The sequence below is a fragment of the Mauremys reevesii genome, linkage group 4 (genome assembly GCF_016161935.1).
Source record: "Mauremys reevesii isolate NIE-2019 linkage group 4, ASM1616193v1, whole genome shotgun sequence".
In the NCBI taxonomy this organism is placed as follows: domain Eukaryota; kingdom Metazoa; phylum Chordata; order Testudines; family Geoemydidae; genus Mauremys; species Mauremys reevesii.
The window spans coordinates 105602717-105627960 of record NC_052626.1 but is presented as its reverse complement, the minus strand read 5'-3'; the positions used below and the strand labels follow the sequence as shown (position 1 = coordinate 105627960).

The 25244-nt window shown below is 42.2% G+C and overlaps 1 protein-coding gene across 4 annotated transcripts in view; it reads right to left on the bottom strand.

Moving 5' to 3' along the window:
- PTPRJ (protein tyrosine phosphatase receptor type J) overlaps positions 1–23217 on the bottom strand; it is a 148387-nt gene extending 125170 nt beyond the window's left edge. For 2 of the 4 annotated variants that reach the window (XM_039536958.1, XM_039536962.1), the window contains exon 1: positions 22734–23217. In XM_039536958.1, the coding sequence (XP_039392892.1) occupies positions 22734–22790 (57 nt within the window). In that variant the 5' untranslated portion in view covers positions 22791–23217. The remainder of the gene's footprint in view (positions 1–22733) is intronic. The other 2 variants (XM_039536961.1, XM_039536960.1) reach the window with 1 other exon arrangement.
- Positions 23218–25244: the final 2027 nt, after the last annotated feature.

Here is a 25244-nt window from a genome sequence, read left to right as displayed (position 1 = left end):
ACCTCAGTCATTTCCTTTGACAAATTATTCTGTTGTCTAATTGAAAGCAATGTTAGAAATAATTTTTAAGCTTCTGACTTAAATGTTCACCTTTGAAAAAAAGATTCATGCAGCTTTCTTTTCCATCCTAAAATAATTCCCATTCTCACCATCCCATACACCAAAACTCTCATTCCTGTCAAAACTGTGGATTTGACAAACAAGTACCAATACACTATTCCTTTAAAGTCACACAGAGCAATACATCAGAAGACAGTTGAGACCCTCTGAAATGAGTCTTTGAACAACCTTAAATCAGAAATACTGAAAGCAAGTCCAGGCAATTAACTTCCTTCTTATCAACCCCAAGGAGATCTCAAGTGTCACAGAAGTTGTAATTAACACCTTAATTTAAACAAAAGCTCTGACAACCCACATAGTAGAAACGATTATTATTTAGGGAATAGTTCCCATTGTGTGAGTTCCATTGCCCAGTGACTGACAGAGTTATGTACATGACAAAGGCATGAGTCCCAATGAACTTAAAAAATCAGTATCATAGATGATAGCCAGCACTGTTGCAAGATCACCGCTATTAGATTTTAAGTATGCTATTTGGTAAAATTTTCCCTCCAGCAAAAAACTATATTATATAACTATTCATTCTTTAAAACCTACAGTTTCAGAGCAATTTGCAACAAAAGCCAGAGTCCAAAAAGATAATCTGAACATTTCTATGTGATTCTAAAATAAAGTTATTAGTACCAAAATGAAGTGAAACTTGACTGGCAGATGTCTACAACTGTGCTCAACATGAGCTCCTGCCCTTCTAATCTTATTCAGGTCACATCACTGCCTATATCCCACTGTCACTTTTTAATTCTCAATGTTTCATAGCACCATTCTAATACATATGCACCACAAGATTCAAAGCTAGCAGGCCCACTCATGATCGCATTTCCAGAAGAAGTGATATATTCCTACTAAGAGACATAAACACCACATACCAGTTAGAATAAAAGGAAAGAAAGAATTCAAGCACCATCATACTCTATTTTCTAACAGAAAACAAGAAAGCACACCGAAGAAGAGTATGGTAAGTTTTATACAACAAATATTAACTATGCAACATTACCTTCTAATTTTTTTCCCTTTTTTTTTTTTTGCACTCCGCATGACTAGACACTCCAACATGTGCTCTGTGGTTTTTACAAATAGTAACAGCCTGACCTCATATCGGCTTTGAAAAGTATTGCTCTAATTAGCATACTTTGTAGTCACCTCAAAACTATATGTGCTGAAACAGAGGGTGTGTTTGTTTTGCAACAACAGTGGAATCCACTTACGCCTAGCTAGATAAAAGCAAAGGGAAAAAAGAACAGCATCCCCATGCACTGTAAATTAAACTGTGACTCTATAAAATAGATTTCACCCCTGGAGAGAAAGAAGGAACTTCTCTTACTTTTAGAAGGATTGGAAAAGCCTACATAACTTGGTATGTCAATTGTAAACCCCACATCTTTCCTTCAAAACACACAATACCATGCTCAGTTGTGTAATGTATAAACAAAAATAGCTGCTGTATATGGATGGTCAGCTCTGCTTTAAAATTTTTCTTCCAGTTGACATTTCAAATGCATGTGTGAACACACTTTATCATGCAGTGGATGATGTGCAGAAGCACTGGCAGGGTTCTTTGGACAAACGCTCCTTCCCCCTTCATGTACTCCTTCCTTCATGTACTAAATGATATGCTCTGTTTGCAAGCATCATTTAGTACAAAACCACCCCCCCATTTAATCTTTTTATCTTCGGACAAAATCTTCAAAGCTTCTCTCGGAAATAGTCTTCAGTTCACAGAATCTCATGAATCCCTTTGTTAAATATGTGCTTTCACAAAAATCATCAAACGCCCACACGCCCTCAGTATACACAACCTCCATGCAAAACAAAAATTACTACATTTAATTTCTGAGGGAGATCCTCTGCCCTAGTTTGCCTATCATTTGTCCTGGTTGTTCCGACCAGTACTTCTGGACAAAGAGGGCCAAACACTGTTACTGCAGGTTGGTTCAATGCTGTTCCTGGACTGGCCAGATGGGGAGCTGTTTGAGATTAGTTTAAAGTGCCTATCCCTCTATGCTAGCCCACTGGGAACAGAGGCATCAAGCTTGGTTGCAGAGTTTAGATTTTATGAGAAAATGCATGGTCAAAATTTTAAAATCATCCTTCCAACAGTGCCACTTGATGCCACACAATTCCTCCCTCCACAGCACTGCATGGAGGCTCTTGAACTTAATAGCTGTTCCTCATAGTAGCAACAGTGGTGGCAAGTGTTATCCTCCTGAGGCCTGAACAGACAGCAGACTGTCTGCAGATTCAGGCAGACACAACTGAATCAATTCCATTCAGGTTGGATTTTCAAGATAGCCTATGTAATAACCATGAGGGTTAGAATTTTTTTTAATTAAAACAGATTCCAATGTTGTCATATGATGCCAGGAGCTCGGGGCCTATTGTGCCCATGCCTCAATCTGACCCCTGAGATGAGATTTAGACAGGGCTGGTTTTAAAGAGGGAGTGCTCCAAATTAAGGCCTGGTCTACACTACGGGGGGTGGGGGGGTCGAACTAAGGTACGCGACTTCAGCTACGCGAATAGTGTAGCTGAAGTCAAACTACCTTAGTTCGACTGACTTACCTGTCCAGACGCGGCGGGGTCGAACTCCGTGGCTCCAAGGTTGACTCCGCCACCGCCGTTCACGGTGATGGAGTTCCAGAGTCGACCGGAGCGCGTAGGGAGTTCGAACTATCACGTCTTGATTAGACGCGATAGTTCGAACTCCGAGAAGTTGAACTCACCGCGTCGACCCGCGCGGTAAGTATGGACCTACCCTAAGAGAGCAACTCAGTTAAGGAGGACTGCTTACCACCAACTGTTGAACCAAGAGGAGCTCAAGACTGAGAAAGCAACAACATGCTGTTTCTCTACCTAGCTGAAGAAACCCCTTACATGAAACATAACACAAACATTGGTCCTTTCAGTCTGGTAGCTCCTTAAAACAACTTCTGAGCTTAGTCCCTGTGACTATAGTAAGCTTCTCTGAAGACACAAAGGGTTTATATAACAATGCTTTTCAATTAGTATTTCAGGAACAACTTATTTAATAATATTTTTTGTTTTCCTGTAGACTTAACAAAAGCAAACAAAAACCCCGTTGATAATATTAATAAAAGAAGAAAATACTAACCCCAGAAATACATTAAGTTTTGACAAGCATATTTTAAGCCAAATACATGTCATATTTTATTCTTTTGATGCTTATCTCAATGCACAGTTCTTTTTCCTTTAACAAAAATATTCCTCTTTCAAACAATACTTGATGCTAAACAAATACAGCCCAAGTACTAAAACAAATTATTTTGGACACAAGACTCATTTCTATTCTCCTGCTCTAGATTCAGGCAAGCATATATCACCATGTGCCTTGGCTAGTGGTGCTAAAATTATTCTTTAATTTCATATCAACAAGACAGTTGACCATGCTTACTCTTATATATTCAACACAAGTTTTCTCCTAGAACTACATGGAAGAGGAATGTCCATGGAAGAGGAATGCCACCGTTAGAGACAGTGTACTGGATTAGATGGACCTAGGTTTTATCCAGTAGGGAAATTCCTATGTTCCTGTGACATAGTATCTCTCAATTTTACAAAAGCACTAGCTATGGTTCCACTTTACAGTCTCATCCAGAAAAAGAGAGAAATGCAGATTAGAAAAAACCACAATTATATGACAAATACACTTAAAATGAACATATTAATTACAAAGAATTCAGCAGCAAGGTGGAAGAAACACTGAGTGATGTCCTACAAGACTGAGTTCTAAGTCCAATATTTTCATTAAACTACTGAGGTATTTGTTCCACCTCACTCACCATCTCTGAACAGTAATTTGGAGGGGGGAAATGGAGGGTGTGTCATTAAATTCAGAGCTAAAAGAAAAATACAACACTGCGATTATTAAAGAAATTTGCTGAATTAAAAAAAAATTGTGCACCTCGATAAGCACAAATATTAAAGAATAGCCAAGTATATAAATGCAAAATAGAAGAATACTGAACCAGACATTGGTTCTACAGGGAAGCATCCGGGAGGCAAAAAGGATGATGAATTGAATGAGTCAACAATGAGATACTGTTGCAAAACAGGCATTGGGTTCTATCAATAAGAGTACCATGTAAAACAAGTAAAGTAATTATTCCACACCACTTCACACTGGTTGGGCATCAATTGGTGTACTGTGTTCAGTACTTTCAGACACTTTTTTTTTAAATTAAAAATACAGATAAATTGAAGAAAAATTCACAGGACAGAAACATAAAATATAAAGCCCTGGAAGAGGTTTAAGAACACTGGACATCCTCAGTCTGGAGAAAAGTAGATTGATGGAAGTATAACTGTGAACCCATATATTAAAAAAGGATTTTTATTGAATAGGTATGTTTTTAAACTGCAACAGGAAATATTTAGGTTAAATGGGATGGGAAAGAATAGCTAAGCAATGGGACAAGCTGCTACGTGAATATGTGGAATCTGCTTCAACTGCTATTAAAAGCTAGATTTGACATCCAATGGTCATTACGGGTTAAGAATAATGCAGTCAGTCCTGCAATGGTGCAAGGGGATGGGCTAGACTAGGAACCATCCAATCCGAAGGATTCTATGATGCCCACTCACAAAAAGGCCCCTTCCTTTTTTCTTGACTTCCCACTAAGGCTCCTCTTCCCCACTTGGATTCCTTCTGGGGATACTCTCAGATCCTTCTCTCCAACCCCAAGCCCATAATGAATGAGGGAGAAAAAGTTTTCATTTCTAGCAGTGTGTCAGCAACTTTGTACTGAGTCTTGTCACTGCTCCATTACAGTTGCATGCTGTGAGGTTTCCTCTCTTCAGAGCACTAGAGATTTCAGCAGAGCACTGCTGCAGGCTCGCTGGTCTAAATTGAGAACACCCAAATATAGTATCATCACAACCATAGAGAAGCTTGTTGTGGAGGAAGAGCAGTGGCAAACACAGAAGTAGGAAGAGAGATTGCATGGGGTAACCTGGTGAGTAGGGCCGCCCAGAGGTGGGGGCAAGTGGGGCAATTTGCTCCAGGCCCAGGGCCCCGCAGGGGCCCCCCCACGAGAGTTTTTCGGGGCCCCTGGAGCAGGGTCCTTCACTCGCTTTGGGAGCCCCAGAAAACTCTTGCGGGGCCCGGACCCCCGGAGCTTCTTCCGCTCCGGGTTTCAACAGCAATTCAGCGGCAGGGGGATCCTTCCACTCCGGGAGCCGCTGCCAAAGTGCCGGGTCTTTGGCAGCAGGGGGCCCCCTGAATCCTCTGGGCGGCCCTGCTGGTGAGGGAAGGCACTGAAGTTTCTAATCCATTAATACTACCCAACTTTATTAAGCATCACTTATTATTAAGGTTTCCTGATACTTCCCATTTCTGTTGCTTAGAACCTTGTCAAACTAGCTGTCCAGGTTGAAATGTTTCATGCTGTGTGTCACCTCGGACTGAATTATTAATTAATTAATTAATTATTATTAAGTATCAGCCAAAACGGTTCAGCTGTTTCTGAGAACACAGCTAGGGGAAAATGCTTTGTCCTTATTAAAAATACTGGCAATCTTTTCTTTGAATAGGCAGGGCCGCCCAGAGGGGGGGGGGCAAGAGGGGCAATTTGCCCCAGGCCCCGAGCCCCACAGGGGCCCCCACGAGAGTTTTTCGGGGCCCCTGGAGCGGGGTCCCTCTCTCGCTCCGGGGGGCCCGGAAAACTCTTGCAGGGCCGGGCGCAGGAGCTTCTTCGCTCCCGGTCTTCACCGGCGGCGGGTCCTTCCGCTCCGGGGCGGAAGGACCCCCTGCTGGCAAATTACCGCCGAAGACGGAGCGGGACCCGCTGCCAAGTTCAGCTCGGTCTTCGGCGGTAATTCGGCGGCGGGGGGCCCTTCCGTTCCGGGACCCGCCGCCGAAGTGCCCAAGACCAGCGCGGGGCCTCCTCCGAATTACCGCCGAAGACCGGGCTGCACTTCGGCGGCGGGTCCCGCTTCGGCGGTAATTCGGCGGCAGGGGCCCTGCCGCGGGTCTTCGGGGCACTTCGGCGGCGGGTCCCGGAATGGAAGGGCCCCCTGCTGCCAAAGAACCCAGGCCCCCGGAATCCTCTGGGCGGCCCTGTGAATAGGTGAAGTGCCTCCATGCTTTGGAGCAAGAACTTGAAATTTACCAGGGGGATGACTTCTGTGTCAGGGATGTGCTTTTGGCCAGTGAAAATCCATCCAAATGTGAGAGTGTATTCGAGTTGTGTAGTGAAGGAAGCTGTTGTCTCTAGGACCCAGGCTTCATTTGTTCAGAAGCTAGAAGGTAAGTAGCGAATGATGCAGGAAGAGAAATTTCAAGTTAAGGAAGCTGAATACCTCTCTGTATAGTTGGATTCCATCCCTGCCTCTGCCAGAGTTCCTATATGACGCCAAAAAAAAGTTAAAAATTCTGCACATAATAATATAAAATTCTGCAAAATTATGCATATTTTACTTGTCAAAATAACACAATATAATAAAAAACAATGAGGAGTCTGGTGGCACCTTAAAGATTAACAGATTTATTTGGGCATAAGTTTTCATAGGTAAAAAAGCCCACGAAAGCTTATGCCCAAATAAATCTGTATGTCTTTAAGGTGCCACCGGACTCCTCGTTGTTTCTGTGGATACAGACTAACACGGCTACCCCCCTGATATATATACACAACATAATCACACCAGTTTCAATTATTTTGGTCATTTATTTCAAAATATCTGTCAGCAAGTATGTCTGTAACAATACAGACAACAAAAAAGATTCAGGACATTTTTTTTGACAAATAGATTCCTTACTAGGCTTATTAATACAGAACTTTCAGTAATAATTCATTTAAACTACAATACAGAAATGTATTTCCCGCACCCCTCACAAGCAGTGCAAAGGCTTGGTGGAGTCAGGGGTAGTGGAGGAGCTGAGGGAGAGGGAAGTAATTGCTGGGAAGGAGCCTGGGAGTGTACCTGGAGGGTTGTTGGGGGTGGATGGGAGAAGTATGGAATAGGATTTGTTTGGTTTTTTGCGGGGGGATTGTTATGGATTTGGGGAACCTACCCCATGCAGACCCTGGCTGACCCCTAGGCTTTCCCATTCAGACACATTTGCCCCTGTCCCCCACTCCCCATTCAGCCATATTGGCACGTCTTCATGGCTGGTTGCTCCTCATCAGCCCCTGGTGGGCAAAGGGTTTAACTGCAGTCTGACCCATCTCACGGCTTCCATTCGCCTCCGCGTCAGCATCAAGTATTCTGCTGGGGGAGAGGGACTGTGGGGGACACTAATTCCGTGCTTGCACAGTGGCACAGAATTCCCCTGGGGTAAACCAAATTTTTCATTGGTGATCACTAACTGTGTGTTCCTCATTTTCCCACTTAATACCCTGGGGTCTGATTTGCATGAGTGCTGAGAATTCTCAGCTGCAACTGAAGTAAATGGGAACTGTGCTTAGCATTATATCGTGCTTTACATGTTCAAATGACTCTGAAAAAAATTATGTCATATGTTTCTCATATTGAGCACCCAAAATGAGTGGATACTTTTGACCTTCATCTCTCTGTGCCTCAGTTTCCAATCTGTGACATGGAGAAAATACCACCTCCCACCTCACAAGAATTTTGAGAAGATAATATTTGTGAAGCACTCAGATACTATAGTCATAAGTGTCATAGAAAAGCCAATGAGGAAATTAATATTCCTGCCTTCAGAGCAGAATAGTTTGAATAGCGTGCAGTATAAATAACACCTGGAGCCACACACTGAACAGTGAGGCTAAAACAAAATATGTAATAGCTGCTCATTAAGTGAGCATGATCCATTCTGTGCACTAAAAGGGACAGGGATCTTATGGAAAAAATAGTATGTGACCATATAATTAAAGACTGTATCATAATGCATTAGTACAAGGGGGCAAAATTAAAGGTTACACATGGAACATTAATTCTGGCAGTTCCTAACCTTTGTAGTGCTTAACTTTGCAACCTTAGTAATGTTCTTTTACCATCTTTTTTTGTGTGTAATAGTAATGTAGAATTGTAGGCACCTCACTTGGGGTTCTGGATGCTACGTTTCATATTAGTAAAACATAGTATAATCAATTACCATAGACCCTCTTCTGCAGTGGCCAACTCCCCTTTTAGAGGAAGAAGAAAATGCACCCTTTCTATTGTGTAGTGCGGAACATGGACAGTGGAGTCATATTTCTTCCTGGACTGTGATGATCAGCTGATGCCCTCTAACGTGTGACATTTATTATACTTATCTTCACATATATAAACTACAAAGGTCATTGGTCATAAATCTACATAGCATTCCTTTTAAATCCAGCTACAGTATCCAAATTGATGACCTCATGCAAGAGCAAACTCCACCTGATGACTGCAAGATGGATGAATTAGTATTTCCTTCTACTGGTTTTAAATAGTTCTCAAATTAGGGACATCGTGCCATATCACTGTTGCCAGTCATAAAAAGGAGTGGGGGAAAAAAGAAAGAGAGTTAGAACATTCTATCACCTGGAGGAGAGGGTTTATATGTTAACATCACTATCTTCAATTAGGGCCAGGTCCAGTATCAACTGAAGTCAGTGGAAAGACTCCCAGTGACTTAAATGGCTTTGGATCAGGACCTTACAGCAACAGCTTTACACTTGCCTTCCATTAATTTCAGGGAGTGGCCCCATGTTCTTACAAGATCTCATCAAGAAGCAAAGGGATTGATTAAATTTTTATTTCACAGTTTAACTTTACCTTACAGTAATGAAACAATGTGCACACAAGCTCTGCTTCAGCAGCTCCCATATGTTGGAAATGTATAAAGGTTGCAGATATCTGGCTCTTTGCGTGTTCTCTCTAGCTCCACCCCATTTCCTTTTGAGGGCTCTTGGGTATAGAAGACTCTACTTGGACTTCAGTTTCTTAAGCATGGAGACAGGAAAGAGTCTAAGCCCCAGATTTAACAAACCTTTAAAACTGTTTATTTTCCAGGTCCTTCTGAAGTACAACCCTACACATTTCTCATGCTGACCTTTTCATTTCTAAAATGTGGAGGGTAACTCCCCCCCCCCCAGATTTGCTATTTTTATTTTACATCCTTCACACTCAACTGTGCAAGTGCATATGAACCACAGATTACCCACAAGCAGTGTTATCTGTATGTGGTACTTAAGAAGAGGTTAGTGTTAAAACCACACACACACACAAAGCATTTGTTAACATAAAGATTATTATTCATTAAAACAAACCTGGTTGTAATCTTAAGGATATGTACAATGTGGGGCCTAAACAGCTTGATAATGTCAATTTAAATGCAGTCATTTTTATTAGCATGCTGATTATCCCAACATACTACGTCAATATAATAGGAAATATTTTTGACCTTGATCTTTCGAAGAGATCTGCGCAGGCATAAGGGCCCTTTTCAGGTTCAAGGTTATAGTGTGCTCTGTTAGGCCCTGATCCTGCAATGGTTTGCATGCAGGCAGCAACACTACCAACTCCACTTGAAGTAACTGTGGCTTAACGCATTGCAGGATTAGGGGCCAGGTGGTAGGGTGAAATTAACTGCTGTGCAGCCCAAGGCCTGTGCACCACTTAAGTCACACTTAAGCCATTTAAAAAACAAACAAACAAACAAAACACACAAGTGGATCCCAACTTCAGACTTATCTTCTGCCCAGAGGTGAATTTCCCCTTACAGTATGAGAAACAACCTTTCATCTGTGCCTGTTGTAAGGAAGACCTTTGTTATACATAAATGCGGCAAGAATTAATCAATTCACTCAGAAACGAAAAAAGACAACCCAGCTTTTGTCTGATTTACAACCTATTCATGACCAGAAAGAAGGAATACTTTATTCATAAAAAAGAGGAAGTAGTTGCAGAAAAGTTTGTGTCTCCAGCTGTCACTTATGACCCTGTGGATGCTCAGAAGAGAATATTTGTGGATATAACGCATCATCAACTTTTATGTTAACTTCCTAAAAATTGGCAGGAAACCGAAAAAGAATTACAGCAGTGCCCAGTGGCTCCAATCAGATAGGGGTCGCATTGTGCTAGGTACGATGCCAATTTGTAATAGTTACCCCAAATGCTTACAGTGTAAAGGTCACTAAACATGACAAGCTGGTGCTGCACACCAGAGGAGGAAGTGAAGGAGGGAGGAACGATGAGGGGAACAATACCACAACAAAGCCATGCTCCTTTTGCCTGGCTTTGTGTACAATTTGCAACCTGAGTTGACTTCAGGAGCCAAGCAGAGAGTTGGGACCATATGTAGCTTACCCCTGTGCATGGGAGTTTGTGCATGTTAGCCACATGAGCTGACAATGTGAACTCGGGATCAGGGTCTGCCCAGAAGTTATTAAGAAGTATATTAAACTGACAAAAGACGAGACATCAGATCAGCAGATTCTCTTCTTAGCAGTCTAATTAGAGAAGCCTAGCAATGGTTTTGCATAACTAAGGAACTGCCAAGGAGCGTCTGGTCCCTCTACCACTTCTTTAGCTTCAGGAAAATAACTTTGTTTTCCCCAGCAGAGTTTCTACAGAGAGACAGAGCTCTTGCCCACTGCTACTCCTAAACCTCTTCAGAGCTGTTACTAGGAACCTCGTGTGCCAAACTGGGATTCGGATGGTTCTTTTAGCTGCATTGGAAGGTAGAGCAGCAAAACTTCCAATCTTAGAAGGTCTTTTCTGGTATCAAAAAAGAAGCCTTTACTATCAGGGAAGCTAAGTTAGGGAGCATAACGCCTCCTACCTCTCCCACAGGATTCTGTATTACTGGGGACAAATAATCATCCTGAAGTTGGAAGTCTCAGATTAACAGGTTATGTCAGAGATCATCTCAGTCGATGATGTGAAGTTCTGGGGGCAAAGGAGACAAACAGAACTCACAGCAACAGTTAGAAATGATATTTGGCACACAAGACATCTTGTCTCTGGCACCCCCCCCTCCGCCCCCAATCTCTTTTTGTTTCATATTGAAATCTGTCCGTTTTCACTCATGATGGAGCACTAAGAAGCATGCTGCTGGGGCCAGCTCTGAAAGTGGCAATGAAGATAGGCAAGGATGCATCAGGAGTGTGCTGCAACAAAAAATCTTTGGCACACTTTGATTGGTGCTTCTTACTGTCACTCATATGATGTACCGATTGACCCAAACAGAGACTGAAAAAGAATCAGGTTTCTGCAAGTGGGTGTGTGTAGTTGAACTGCTTTAGATTTGCCCAAAAGTATGATTTTGATTGCTCGTATGCAGTGCTAATTGCTCCATCTGCATATACATGGAGGTTAGAGGTTTTGGTGTTTGTATACTTTTAAGGGGAAGACTGAGCCCCTTTTAGCACAAGTGACCTTCAACCTCACACTAGTATGGAAAGCCCACAGAATCTGTGCCCTTGTACGGAGTAGGGTTTGCTTTGGCAATTGCCCAGAATTGTTTGTGATATTGGGTGATTTAGAGTCACTTCGGCTGAGCCAAAAAGGATACATTGTAGGAGCTTTAGAGGAGGAAATGGAATTTATAGACAGATCAGCCTTTTGCAAATCTAGAGCAAAACAGTTTCATTTTTACTGTGTGGAGCAGATTTGTTAAATTTTATAATTGTAAAGGGAATTATTCTTACCAGGCCGTAATCTTTTGGGGAGAGGAGAAGAGGACCGAATACTCTTTATAATACTACTGTACTCTGAGACAATAAATACTTATCAGCACTAGTCTTCTGGTGCACCATGTACGTCTACTCTGAAACCAGGAAATAGTTCAACAGATGCATACAAAGTATGTAGATTGATTCAAAGACAATAGCTAAATACCAGTTAAACCACATACTGTGGCTCTACATTGTACTGCTGGGAAATTAGCACCATTTAGGGTGGTTCCAGAAGTTATATTAACCTGCAAATATTTGCTGCTGGCTAACGCTTAGCATACAAAGTCTCAAACTGGTGTCAGTACTTTGCCAACTATATATATATATTTGTGTGTGTGTATTATGTTTCACATTTGCTAGTGTGAATTGCTAGCTTCTTTTTAGTCAACTAAATGACTGCAAAATGAAGTTTAATGCATTAATTGTTTTTTTATTAAGATCAACATTTTTAAAGTCACATGTATTGACTTTTAAAATCTATCACTTGTTCTTTCAATTGGGGCCTGATCTTGCTGCCCCTGAAGTCAATAGCAAATTCCCCATTCATGGCACTGGCAGTAGGCGCTTGTCCCACACCCTCATAATAGTGCAAAAAGTTACTGTGCAGGAGATCCAAATCTGAGTTTATAACACAGCTCCTTGTTCTTCAGCTGACAAGGCTGAAAGTGCTGTAGAAGCTGGCCCATTGCAGTGGGAATGTCACCCTTGCTTTACTCTGAAGTTATGGATTTGTCTTGATGGACAGCAGAGAGAACTGTATCTTTGCTCTTTGACTACAAGAGCAGTCTTCTGTGGAGGTGAGACTTCTCTGAGCTCCCAGGAGGGGCTCAAAGAAAGACTCAGGTTAAAAAAAGACTCAGTTACTGAATTTTGCATCAAACCAATAGAATTATATTTCAAAAAGCAGGTTTATAGTTTGGGTTAACCACTACCAGGCAATATCTAAACACAATTAGAATTGGAAGAAATAGATGGGTGACATTAAGATGGTGACACATTGTGCCATGAAACTGGAGGACCAAGTGAGTTCAGATGTTGCACCTTAAATATGAAATTGCTTCAGGTTTTCTCATATGCAATCTGTGATTGCGTGAGTAAAAAAAAGACATTATATTCAGAAGGGTCAATATAAAAATGTTCAACATGTTTTCGTTGTTGTTGCCTTTGCCTGTCAGCTCCTTTGTTTTGAGGTACAGTATCTGCAGGAAATACTTGATAACCTACAGGCAAAGGAGTTTTCTTCAAAAATAAATAAATAACTGACAAGTGTTGGTGTGGCTTTAATGGTTACTTAACATGTATCACAACAACAAGTACTGCATTGTTAGGAAGAGAACAAGACAGAGATACAATCCCAGATTTAACAGCCCCATCTCTCAACAAGGGTGCATTTAAAATTTTTACTGCACTTAACCATGGCTCATCATAAAAACCTATCAAATAGCTCTGGTAACACCACTGGACACATATATGCCTGTTTCAATTATTAATCCAGTTTGTACTTACACATTTCATCTGTAATTGGTTAATTATAAAATATCCAGGCCATTTTCATTGTTAATATTAATAATGCAGCTAGTTGAAAAAACACATTGTTTTGTGAAAAGTCTTCAAAACCTAAGTTGTGAGGCAAAACTTAAAATTTTCAAAAAACACTGACTGCTCTAAACTGGTTTAAAAAAGCTGGAAAAAATTTGCATGAAAACTTTCTACAGAACATTTTCACTGAAATTTTGAAAATTCAAAACTTTTCAATCAGCTCTAATTACATTGTAAGGAATCTTTTAACAATTTTTAGAAGCGTCATTTAGAAGAATTCAGATTTTCATGCTGCTGACTTCAAGTTTCCCTTTATGTCATGTCAAGATGCCAGTACGTTTTCTTCACCCTTGTTAGACATAGCATGGTTTCTCAAGGGCTTTAAGATTTTTCTATTCAGATTTCTACACCACGGCACTACAATACCTGTGTATGTGGTGGGATTCTGTAAGCACAAATCTAAAAAAGGCCAGATTTAGACCTCAGATAGGTGCTGCTGGCTTTGTCTCTCAAGCACAGGTGCACAAAACTGTATTGTACAGTTTATTTGCACAACTCCACCAAGAAGTAGTTACAGAGACTGATCTCTCCCAGTGACTGTTTCTCTTGATGCAATTTTAAAGCTTTGTGGACATACTTTATAAAGGCTCCGGGATGAGATTTCTGTGCACTGCACAGTCATATTTGTGCAACGTTTCTTAAAGTCGGAAACTCACACCTAACATGCAGTGCAATGCATTAGAAGTTTACCCTTCAACAGTAACATGAAAGCCAATAAATGCGCACACCGATATGCTTATCTTGTTTCTCTTGGAAAGAGTATTTTCTTAAAAAAAACAACAACAACAACAAAAAAAACATGAATGACAAAATTGCAAACACTCACATAGAGCAGAACTATGCACAGAAATCAATCAAGTTTTAATTGGCACTGACTGCTTTTTATGAAAGAGCCATGCAAACTGTATCAAGGATTACAAAAAGTCGCTAATCCTGTGAGGGGACCAGCAAAACACTGTGTGACCAAGAAAGAGTGTTATACACAGAGGAAACCTTGTGTTTTCAATAATTCCTTGAACTACAATGAGATGTAAAAGGCAATTTTGAGACTTGTACATGCTCGCCAGTGTCAGTAAGATATTAGAATTCCTGTGTCTGTTGTCACGGGAAAAACACAACTAAACAAGCCTAGAGTCCTAAACAGTCCTTAGACAAGTAGAGAAGTTCAGTTATTTTACCTCCCCTTCTATTCTGAAGCATTTTGTAGGTCTAAAAGACTCCCGCAGCACCAAAGAATGCAATCAAGTGTAATCACAGAAACCTCCCACCCCTCCACACACACAAGTGTTCAACTCCTGTTCAGCTTTTACATTAATAAGCTACAATCATGCATATGGAAATTTACTGTCAGCCAAAGACAATTATTCTGAAAACACCAGGTTTCAGAACCAGTTTTGAGTGTTTAAGACAGGGTATGCCTGATATGGTAACAGAATCATTGGTAGGGTTTTGAGTCCATTTTTCTTGATGGCTCATGCAAGCTACTCGTCCTGCTGTAATGAAACTACTAAAATCATGAGCTTCATTCTCTCTCTCTCTCACCCACACACACACGCACACACACACACACACACAGTGGAATCATCTAAGGCAGTGGCCTGTTCGGTTCAACTACAGGCTGTCTGCTATAATAAAGACTGTTTTCAAAGCCAAGAATTCTGTAGTCACAAAGTTTGCATATGCCATGTCTGGATTGCTGTTTAATGAATCCTGCACTTCAGGGTGCATATCTGTTGAAATCTGGGCAGTCCAGTCAAAGTCACTGTACACACAGAAATGACAACATTTAACACGGGCAGCATGTATCCACTATCTATCTCCATGAATTGTTACACACTGAGGAGTTCTCACTTGCAAGTTCTCACTTGCATTCTTTATCCCAAAGGAAAATTGTGAAGATGCAGATGCAGGGGTGATCTTATCTCCTATCTCTTCACTAAAGAGTCTCCCAACATTTTCTATTCCAGACGCCTGCCATGATGCATGCATCATAACCCCCTTCCTCTCCAGAAACATTTCCCCAAAAAAAAAAGCCGCCACGCGTACACCGCTCCTCTGCTTGTCCTTCTGCAACTGCTGGCTGCTGCCAGCCTCCTCCTCCTCCTCCCCCCAGCTGCTCAGAAGTGTCATCGTTACCCTGGGATTGGCAGTGGGTCACCCCCAAGTATGTTGTCCATCTCGCTCTTAACTTTCACCCTGCTCCATATGTCCCTTGATATCTGCTCAAAGATATCGAGCATGGTTACCTGTACCCCTAAACTGATTAACTGATTGCACTCCACCTGGCTGCAGCAAACAGGAAGGAGATTTTTAAATTTCGGCTTTGTCAACACTAGCACTTTTGTCAGCAAAACTTTTGTCATTCAGGGGTGTGAAAAAACCCACACCCCTGACCGACATAGGTTTCACAGACAAAAGCGCCGGTGTGGAGAGTGCTATGTCTGTGGCATTCTCCTGCCAACATAGCTACCGTCACTTGTTGGGGGTGGTTTAATTATGCTGACGGGAGAGCTCTCTCCCACCAGCATAGAGCGGCAACAGCGGAGCAGTGGTATAATTGCACCTCTGTAAAGTCCATAGCATAGATGTAGCCTAAGTATCCATAGAAACTACAGATTGGTCTCAAAGACGGATCATGTCAATGAACCCAAACCCCTGCCAGTGCAGGATTGTTCCCCTTTCTATATGAACTAGTATTACCACCAGTCTAATTTTAAATGTTGCAAATGCTGGAGGCTTCCTCTATTTTCACTGGGAGATTAGGCCACCCACCAGCAGATCTGGAACCCCCGAAACACCAGGTCTTCCTATTTCAAAATTACGTAGAGAAGCCGGTGCAAGGAAGAGCAGCAGAGCTCCCTGAGGCCTGGGAGAGCAATGAGTTTGTTGTACTTTAACAAAAAATTATCTCACAGAACAGAAAACCTTTGCATAAGCAGGAGAAACCCCCAGAGTTTTCTCTCAACCACCAAATCGACACATTTTACTGTGCATGAGCAACAAATCTCATAGAACCAGGGGAAGAAGAGGAACTAGAAGACTCCACTAAGTCCCTCAAAAATGCACATGGCCACAGGCCCTAATGAGTAAATATGGGGCTGAATTTCTACAAAACTTGCTTTGGATAAATAACCCCCTACAGGGAGCACTCACAGTAAGGCCACCTTCAATATAACTCTTCAAACTGACAGACAACAACTATCGCAATATTGCCAAAAGGAGGCAAGGAATTAGACCAAGTGAAAGTCTCATACAGACTCATCGGCCTTTTCGACACAGATTATAAAACCCTGACCAAGAAAATGGCTAGTCACCTGCTTCCTTCACTCTGGGCCATGGGACAGAAGGCTGAGATAACCTAAGAGATTTGAAATATATACACCCATAATATGAAAATGTCTTGACCTTCTCTGAATACAGAGAAAGCCTTTGACAAGGCACTATGGACATATTGTATCTACTTGCAATGCTGCACCAAATGGAATTTAATTCAAAATACAGCTCAAGATCCTGCATTCAAGTGTTTCCTTCCTAGTTAGCTGGAGGATCAGAATCAGAACCTTTGCAGCTTCAATAGCCTGATCAGGCAAAACCATTTCCTCTTCCTCATTACTCTTCACATGACCAAATCCCAGCCCAATATTATGCAAAGAATATGGAGAACAATTTTATGTTTTTGCAGATGACATGCTCCCATGTACCACAAAACCAACCAACCAACAAAAAAATTAGCTCTTTCAAGTGGCCAAACAAAAAGCATGTTTAAAAAAGAACGTAGCTTTCCTAAGGCCTAAAACAGTGTCACACATACATACTCTTTGATACCACACAGCCCATGTGCATATCTATGCAAGTGCTGGGAACTAATTTAAGTCACGCTAGAATTTTTTTCTTAATTATTTCAGTTTTGAAACAGCTTTGCATGACAAAAAAATAGCATGCATGTGGCGGGGGGGAGGGAACAAGATGTCAAACGAAAAAGAGACAGAAGTAAAATAGGAAAGGCCAACACAGAACATGTAGGTACTAGGTACATCAGTGGGTAGTGTTTTCTTTATGTTGTTTAGGGAAGATGCAATGTATCCCATATGGTGGCCACTTGTTTTTCTCCCAAAGTGAGCCTTGTTAATCTGATTTGAGATATGGGCCACACTCCTCTTCCCCATCTTATTGTGAATACCAAAGAGACTTGGAGGAACATCTAAAGCCCTGACCATGCACTCTGTAGGTACATAGGCATAGCAGTCCAAGTGTACCTGAATGGATATGGGAAAAACTGGATTTATCTATGTTTAGAGCAGAGCCTTGGTACAGGCTCTAGCTTAGCAGAATTGATGGGTGGACATCTGTTCTGTTCCCCTCCTTCTGCACACATTTCCTAAAGGTCAGATCCTCTATTTCCCCCAACACATTTTGCCCCCTTCTCCTCTGGGCATGCTAAATTATCTTCTTCCCTGATTCCCTAAGCCCTTCTCTCCTGCACAATCTTCTCCTGCTGGAGGAGGACTGCTTCAATCCTACTGGTAGCCCGACTCCTTGAGCGGGGCTCCTGTTTACTCTCCTCAGAACAGTGGTCCCTCCTTTGTAGAGGCATCTAGGCTGGCTCCTCCTCATTTCCAGTTACCTTTAGAGGTGTTCAAGCTCTTAGGCCAGGTCTACACTTACAAGCTTACAGTGGCACCGCCGTACTGATACAGCCGTGCAGCTGTGAGAGCGCTGTTGTAGCCGCGTTATGCCAGCGGGAGAGAGCTCTCCTGTCGACATCATAAAACCAGCTCAGCAAGCGGCAGTAGCTATGTTGGCAGGAAAGCATCTCCCACCGACCTAGCATTGTGCACAATACCACTTATGCCAGCAAAACTTATGTCGTTCCGGGGGGTGGGTTTTTTCACACTCCTGAGCAACAAAAGTTTTGTCGACATAAGTTCTAGTCGAGACATGGCCTTAGTTGCAATTAAGGACCTGAACACCAAGGAAAAGAACTAGCACCATCTGATCAACTAGGTCTCTGCAGACCACCAGTTGTTCGTACACCACAATTTTGGAAACACAGATTAATTTATTTTAACAGTCTTCTCCTCCTATAGTTAAACTGGGAAGCATTTAACTAAAACAGAGGTGGGTTTTAAGGTTACTAGAACTCAAACCCACAATTTCTAACCTTCATCCCATAGCAGATGTGGAAATGCTTCCCCTTAGTACACTGCAATTCTAGAAGGAAGAAGGAAGTGTACAAATTAAAATTATATGGATTAGTAAAATCTAGCCTTCCATGATAAACAAACAAGATTTTATTCATTAGCATTCTCTCTTGCTTTCTCATATTTAGTAATTCCAACCAAAACATTTACATGGCATGAAAATTCGAGATCATGGGTGCACGTAGCTAGCATAGTTACGGAAGTACTATTAATAGCGATGCAATATATCCACACTGTGGGCCTCCATTCTGATCTCAAAGATGCAGAAGAGGATTTTTGTGTGTGTGCGCATACACTGTTAGATGCAAAGCAGGCACAGAGACTAAAATCCGACTGTTAGAGGCCTTCAGAACATGCAGCATACGCATGCATTATATGCAGTGAAGAGGAAACCATTTTCTGATCTGCAAAGTATTACAGAAGGAATCAATGTTCTTGGCTCATTGTTTAGAACATTCAGAAGGACTACCATTTAACATGTATTGGGGTTAAGAATGAAAGAACTTCTCCCAGCATCTGCAGTTCTGCACAACTATTCAGTGACATAAACAATCACCTGCTTTGGGGGATAGGGATACCCACGTGTAACTTCACAAATTTAAAACAAACAAAAACAATATTTTACAGCAACAGATCACTCCAAAATACATCTCATAAGGCATCAATTTTTAGTCTCCACAGTTAAGCATTGCCTATGCCTATCTACCTAATACAGTTGGTTTAAGAGCTGATCAAACTTTGAGATGAACAATTCACCCCAGAAACAGAATATTTAATGTAGCAGGGAAAGCCTTGTATTTTTCTTATTTTTTTAAAAGCAACAAAGAATCCTGTGGCACCTTATAGACTAACAGACGTTCTGCAGCATGAGCTTTCGTGGGTGAATACCCACTTCTTCAGATGCAAGTTATTTTTTTAAGTTTACCTGAGCCCTAAATCAGCTTCACTTTGGATCTTTGCTATAGAGCAATTTGCTATGTATTTTTATTAAACTCTTGTTTTTAAACTGTTTTTAAATTTGAAGTGTAAATTAAGTTGACTTGAAACTGGAGTTGTTATAAAGCCAAAATTTAGCAAACAGTTAGTACACAATGCAGTTTATTAGGCCAAAGATATTAAACAAGACTCAACCATAATGGTTAACAATGGCTATTATATATGTGCAATGCAATGTAAAAATGGTTCAAATTCATCCCTGCTGTAACAGTATTGACTTCAACAATTTACACCGGATATTAAATTGACCCAATTATGTTTACACATAGCAAGCCCAAATTTCAAATACTGTGCCCCTAGTAAGACATCCCAGTCCTTTATCTGGAAACTCAAATCAACAATTACATCACAATCCTATAGGTAACCTACTGATATAACTTCAGTGCAATTTCTGTGTATGGTACAGCTACAGGATCAGGTTGTTAGGTGTATTTTATAGCGCATTTATGCACCCAAGTGACAATGCAGCCATCCAAATGCCGGGTTGGAATATGCTGTCATAGTCCCCACTTTTGAAAACTGGGTCTATGCTGTCAAATTCCTAATGTCAAATATTTAGTGTAATTTTAAAGTTGTTAATTCTCACAAATATGGACTTTGCTATAACAATGAGGAAACAAGTTTAAAAATTGTTTCCTCATTGCTGTCAATTGGGTTGTACAATCGTAATAGCCATATCACAAAAATTATATTTACTCATGCGAGTAGCCCTGTTGAAATCAAGTGAGTTAGGATGTCTCATATGAGCAAGAGTTTGCTGAGGGCCTGATTCTGCAAAGACAGGTCTCTCAAGCATGGACATCACTGTTTTTGTCTCCTCTTCCTAAAAAGAACTGGCTTTTAACATTCAAACACTACAAAAAGATCAAGAACAACAACTAAGGAATTAAGGTAACTAACTTTTAACATTCTAGCACAGTTCTTGACATTCACAGAAGTGTCAAAAATAAGTCACAAATATATTACTCTGCATGAACTGGGCCTTTAAAGACAGAAAGAAAAAGAGAAGGTATATCAGAGCGTAATTAGGAAGGTGTCATGACTTAAGGAGAGATTTTTATTAAAACATTGGACATACATTAAGGCCCAGGCCCTTAAAGATGATCAGTGTAAGCAGATCCCTGTGCTAGTGTAGAGCCCCACTGAAATCAATGGGGCATGCTGCAGGCAGATCCCGGTGTAGTATCCTATCTATTTCAATGCGGTGAAGTCAATGCAGTTCCCATGTCAGATTGCAAGGTGGTGGCCAAAGACAGCCCTTGCCCAAGTCTCAACAAATACAAGCTTTTGCCATATTCAGGAGTATTCAGATCTAGGAAGGGATATACTTGGATCCCATCTCTAAATTAGTTTTAGATCTCTAAATTATATTTGCAATAAATATGGGGCAATGATTGGAAGGAATTTCAGAGTAGGGTGACCAGATGTCCCGATTTTATAGGGACAGTCCCGATTTTGGGGTCTTTTTCTTATATAGGCTCCTATTATTCCCCACCCCCTGTCCCAATTTTTCACACTTGCTGCCTGGTCACCCTATTTCAGAGGGATATACAAACAGTATGGGTAGAGGCCTTCCATATTTCTGGGATTCAACACTCCAGAGTTGCCTAATTCCCACGGAAGTGGGCTATTTCACTAAAAATTCCCAACTTCTAAAAGGAGCTAACACGGCTGGTAATCTGCATCTCTCTAATGTCTGAGATATAAACAGTTTAATGTTGATTGACTGTGATAAGTTTACCAAACTGGTCATAACACAATGGTAAACCGTAGGAAGAGCATTCTTAAAAGAAATGAAAGTTTGCAAGAAATACTCCACCGTGGGCTTTTTTTTTTAAAATAATATCTGGGGGTCTCCCATAGCTGGAAACAGCTGGAAACCAAACTGCAGGCTGGATTCTCACTCTTACCCGGCTTTAAATTGTTGATTTAAGTGGACTTACTCCCAAGTGTGAAACTTGTCTAAGCAAGCAGAGAATCAAACCCCTTCCTGGTCTGGTTCAAGACTTTAAAAGTTTCAGATTCGCTGCTGACAGAATTGAATCTATTTCCCTATGTTAAGTTCTCCTCACACCTTCTATGAGCCATCTTAATTATCACTTCAAAAAGTTTTTTCCTCCTGCTAACGATAGCTCATCGCAATTGATTAGACTCTGCCTGTTGGTATGCATACTTCCCACCTTTTCATGTTCTCTGTATGTATAAATATCTCCTGTCTGTGTGTTCCATTCTATGCATCCAAAGAAGTGAGCTGTAGCTCACGAAAGCTCATGCTTAAATAAATTTGTTAGTCTTTAAGGTGCCACAAGTACTCCTGGTTTTTTTGGACTTAGTCTGTTTACTTCGGAAGCTTACTGGGCTGTAGTTCCCACTGAATGAGCTAAAGTTCATCTTCAGGCCAAGACTGTCAAAACTGGTAACTAGTGATTCTGGGATCCTTTACTGGTCAGGTGCCCAATGTGAAACACCCTGCAGAGGCCTGATTTTCAGTAAGCCCTGAGTACTTGTCCTCTGCAGGGCAGGCTCCTTTAACGTATTTCAGAAGTGGAGCACCTCAACAGAAAAATAATAATCATCCAGATCACTGGTCATTTTTGAGACCCTTGCCCTTAAGATGAACTTTAGTTCCTTCACTGTCTGAGTACAGGAAACAAGTAGAGCACACTTGGCCTCCAGACACACCCAGCTTCCAGCGGCCCGCCCAGATGACCTGGCAGCGCACCTGCCCGGCTCTGCAACCTCGCCCACCCCTCCCAGCCGCCTCATAGGCAGGTGGCAACGCTGCAGCCCCCAGCCCCTCTTGTTCTGACCCTCCCCTCGCTGGAGTGCGCGCCCCGAGAACCCCACATGGCCCCTCCGCCCATATGGCGGGTCGCCGACCCCGGCGCCTGTGGAGCTGCTTTCCACTGGAGCCGGGGCTGGGCACCGCCGGAGGAACCCCCGAGAGAGCGCGCGCGCTGCTGAGCAAGCCCCGGAGCCCACGTCCCAGGGCCAGCGGCCGGCCCCAGTGACAGGGAGGGGGCGCGGAGGGGAGGTGAGCTGAGAACAGGTTACAGGCGGGAGGAGTTCCCTGGGGCAGGTTGCACGGCGGGACGCAGGGGCCAGCGGCCGGTGGGAGTGAGGGGCCGGTTGCATGGGGAGGGGATCCGGCAGGGCCACCCTCCAGCCCGTCCCCGGCTCTCTCAGGGCGCCTTACCTTGGCGAGGCAGAGCAGGAGCAGCAGGCGGAGGAAGAGCTGCCCTGGCTGCTTCATGGTCCCGAAGAGCTCTCCCCGCTGCGCGCACAGCCGCTTAGCCCAACTCCGGCTGCCCCGGGGACATGGCAGGGCTGCGCCCCCAGCACTCAGCGGCGCCCGGCGGGGTCCCTCCCCCGGCTCGCTCTCTCTGCGCTCCGGCGGCGGCGGCTGCTCTCTCGCTCTGCCCGCTCTGCCCGCCGCGCGCTGAAAATGCGGGAGCTCGGAGCGGGGACAAGTCCTGGGCAGGGTGGAGCGAGATGCGCAGGCAGGACTCCCGGCGAAGCTCGCCTCCTGCTCTGGGGAGAGGGAGAGGAGTCAGTCACCTCCCCTCTGAACACTCATCGCTTCCGCTGCTGCCAGGGGGAGGAATTCGCCTCCTGTTGTCAAGGGTTTAAAAGGCCATTTTGCTGCAGGGAAGTTGTTGCTGCACTTCCCCCCCTTCCCTATCTGACATTCCCCCTTTCTGTCTCCCAGCTGGGCTGGACGAGGAAGTGGCTCACTCAAAACTTTTCTAGCCCTCCCACATTCTTTCTGCAATCGACTTGGAAATGGAGCCGGAGAGGGATGTTCTCCTCCCCCCCCCCCCCTTTCAGTCTCTGAAAAAGGACATTCTTAATGGGGGTTTCTCTGGTACTACAAACAGCGAGATCTCTGCTTCTCAGAGCACATGGGGCTTGCTACAGTATTTCTAGAGCGGAAGATTAGCCACAGAACTCAAAGAACAGATTAAAACGAGCGCCCATCGGGACGAATGGCATGTAAATATTCTTTGTGATACTCATGATTTCCCATAAGCGTTGATATGAGCCCACATACCGGGTGAGATTCAACAGGACTAGTCAGTTCTGGAGTATGCTAATTAACGAGGTTTTCTTTTCCTCCCCCCATTAACCTTTAGATTTATACTTTATGATCATGTAGCATTGTTCAACTGCGGAAACACGAATGGGTGACAGAACAAAAACTGGTGCTCTGAAATGATTCAATGAAACACATTTCACCCGAGGAAGTTAACTGAAATAATTCCTTTCAATTGACGCTAGTATTTTTTTTTTATGTTACCGCTTTTGTAAATGTCTGATATTGCAAATGAACATTGTTATAATCTAACTTACTTCTCAGGATTAATGTACTTTATACATTTCATTGACCTTGGATAAGGAAAACAGACAAGTTAGTTTCATTTTGGTTTATAGTCAGTTTGGGTCTTAATTTCACTTTCAAGCTCTAAACTCTGCTTCAGAGTTGTAATGCTTAAATTAGGAACATTGCAGGTGAAAGATTAAGTGGATTCAATCAATTTTAATTGACTTTTTTAATGATCAAAAGATCGACGTTTTTACAAGACCTTGTTTTTACAAAATGTAAAATCTTTCAAACACCGAAGCATGTGCATAACTTTACATAGTTTTACAATTCCATAGAAGTCAAGGGGACTATGCACACAAAGTTTTGTGTATGTAGAAGTGTTTGCAGGATTAGGGCCTAAATAGATCTGTCATTATCTTGTGTTAGTAAAAATGAGGGAGTTTCCCCTCAGATTTGAAATACCTAGATAAGTACTTTAGAAAAGTACTTTAAGGTACTTTAGAAAAAACACTTTTTAGTATATGTTTAGATATTGAGTGTTTTGAAATACAAACTATTGCTTAAATAGCAGAGACAAAAATATTATGAATACAAGTATATTATGAATATAAACAAGCATTTAATCAGGCTTTTAATTAATAACAACCAGGCTAGCATTAGTAATCATTGTAGGGTAGATTAAAGGGGCAGTGATTTTATTGAGTCACTTAAGGATATCTTAAGGTATTTATATATTTGTTTGGTTTTAATTTATGTGGACAACACAGAAATATCCAAATAAGCAATAGTATATAAATCAAAATTAAATAGCATAATATTACCCTACATTTGTATAGCAATTCTGAGAACAAAGGATCTCCACCCGGTATACCAGGGGTTCTCAAACTGGGGATTGGGACCCCTCAGGAGGTCACAAGGTGATTACATGGAGGGTTGCAAGTTGTCAACCTCCACCCCAAATCTCGCTTGCCTCCAGTATTTATAATGGTGTTAAATAGATTTAAAAGTTTTTAATTTATAAGAGTGGGGTCACACTCAGAGGTTTGCTATGTGAAAGAGGTCACCAGTAAAAAAAAAAAAAAAATTGAGCGCCCCTGCTGTATACCAAACACATGCAAATAGCCTCCTTGGCTTCAGTGAAGCAACTTGTGTGAGAAAAGATCTGAAGGCTAAGCCCAGATGCACAAAAACTGTAGCCCTGATCCTTCAAGGAGCTTCCTATGGGTGGTTACCATTGCCCACATGGAGTCCCACTCAAGTCAATTGGGGACTGGGGGTCCACCCATGCAAATGTGATTGCAGAAGTGGGACCTGTATAAAGGGATCATTTCACTTGCTCCTGAAATGTACCCATTGTGTAAAAATTGTTTAGCATCCTATAAC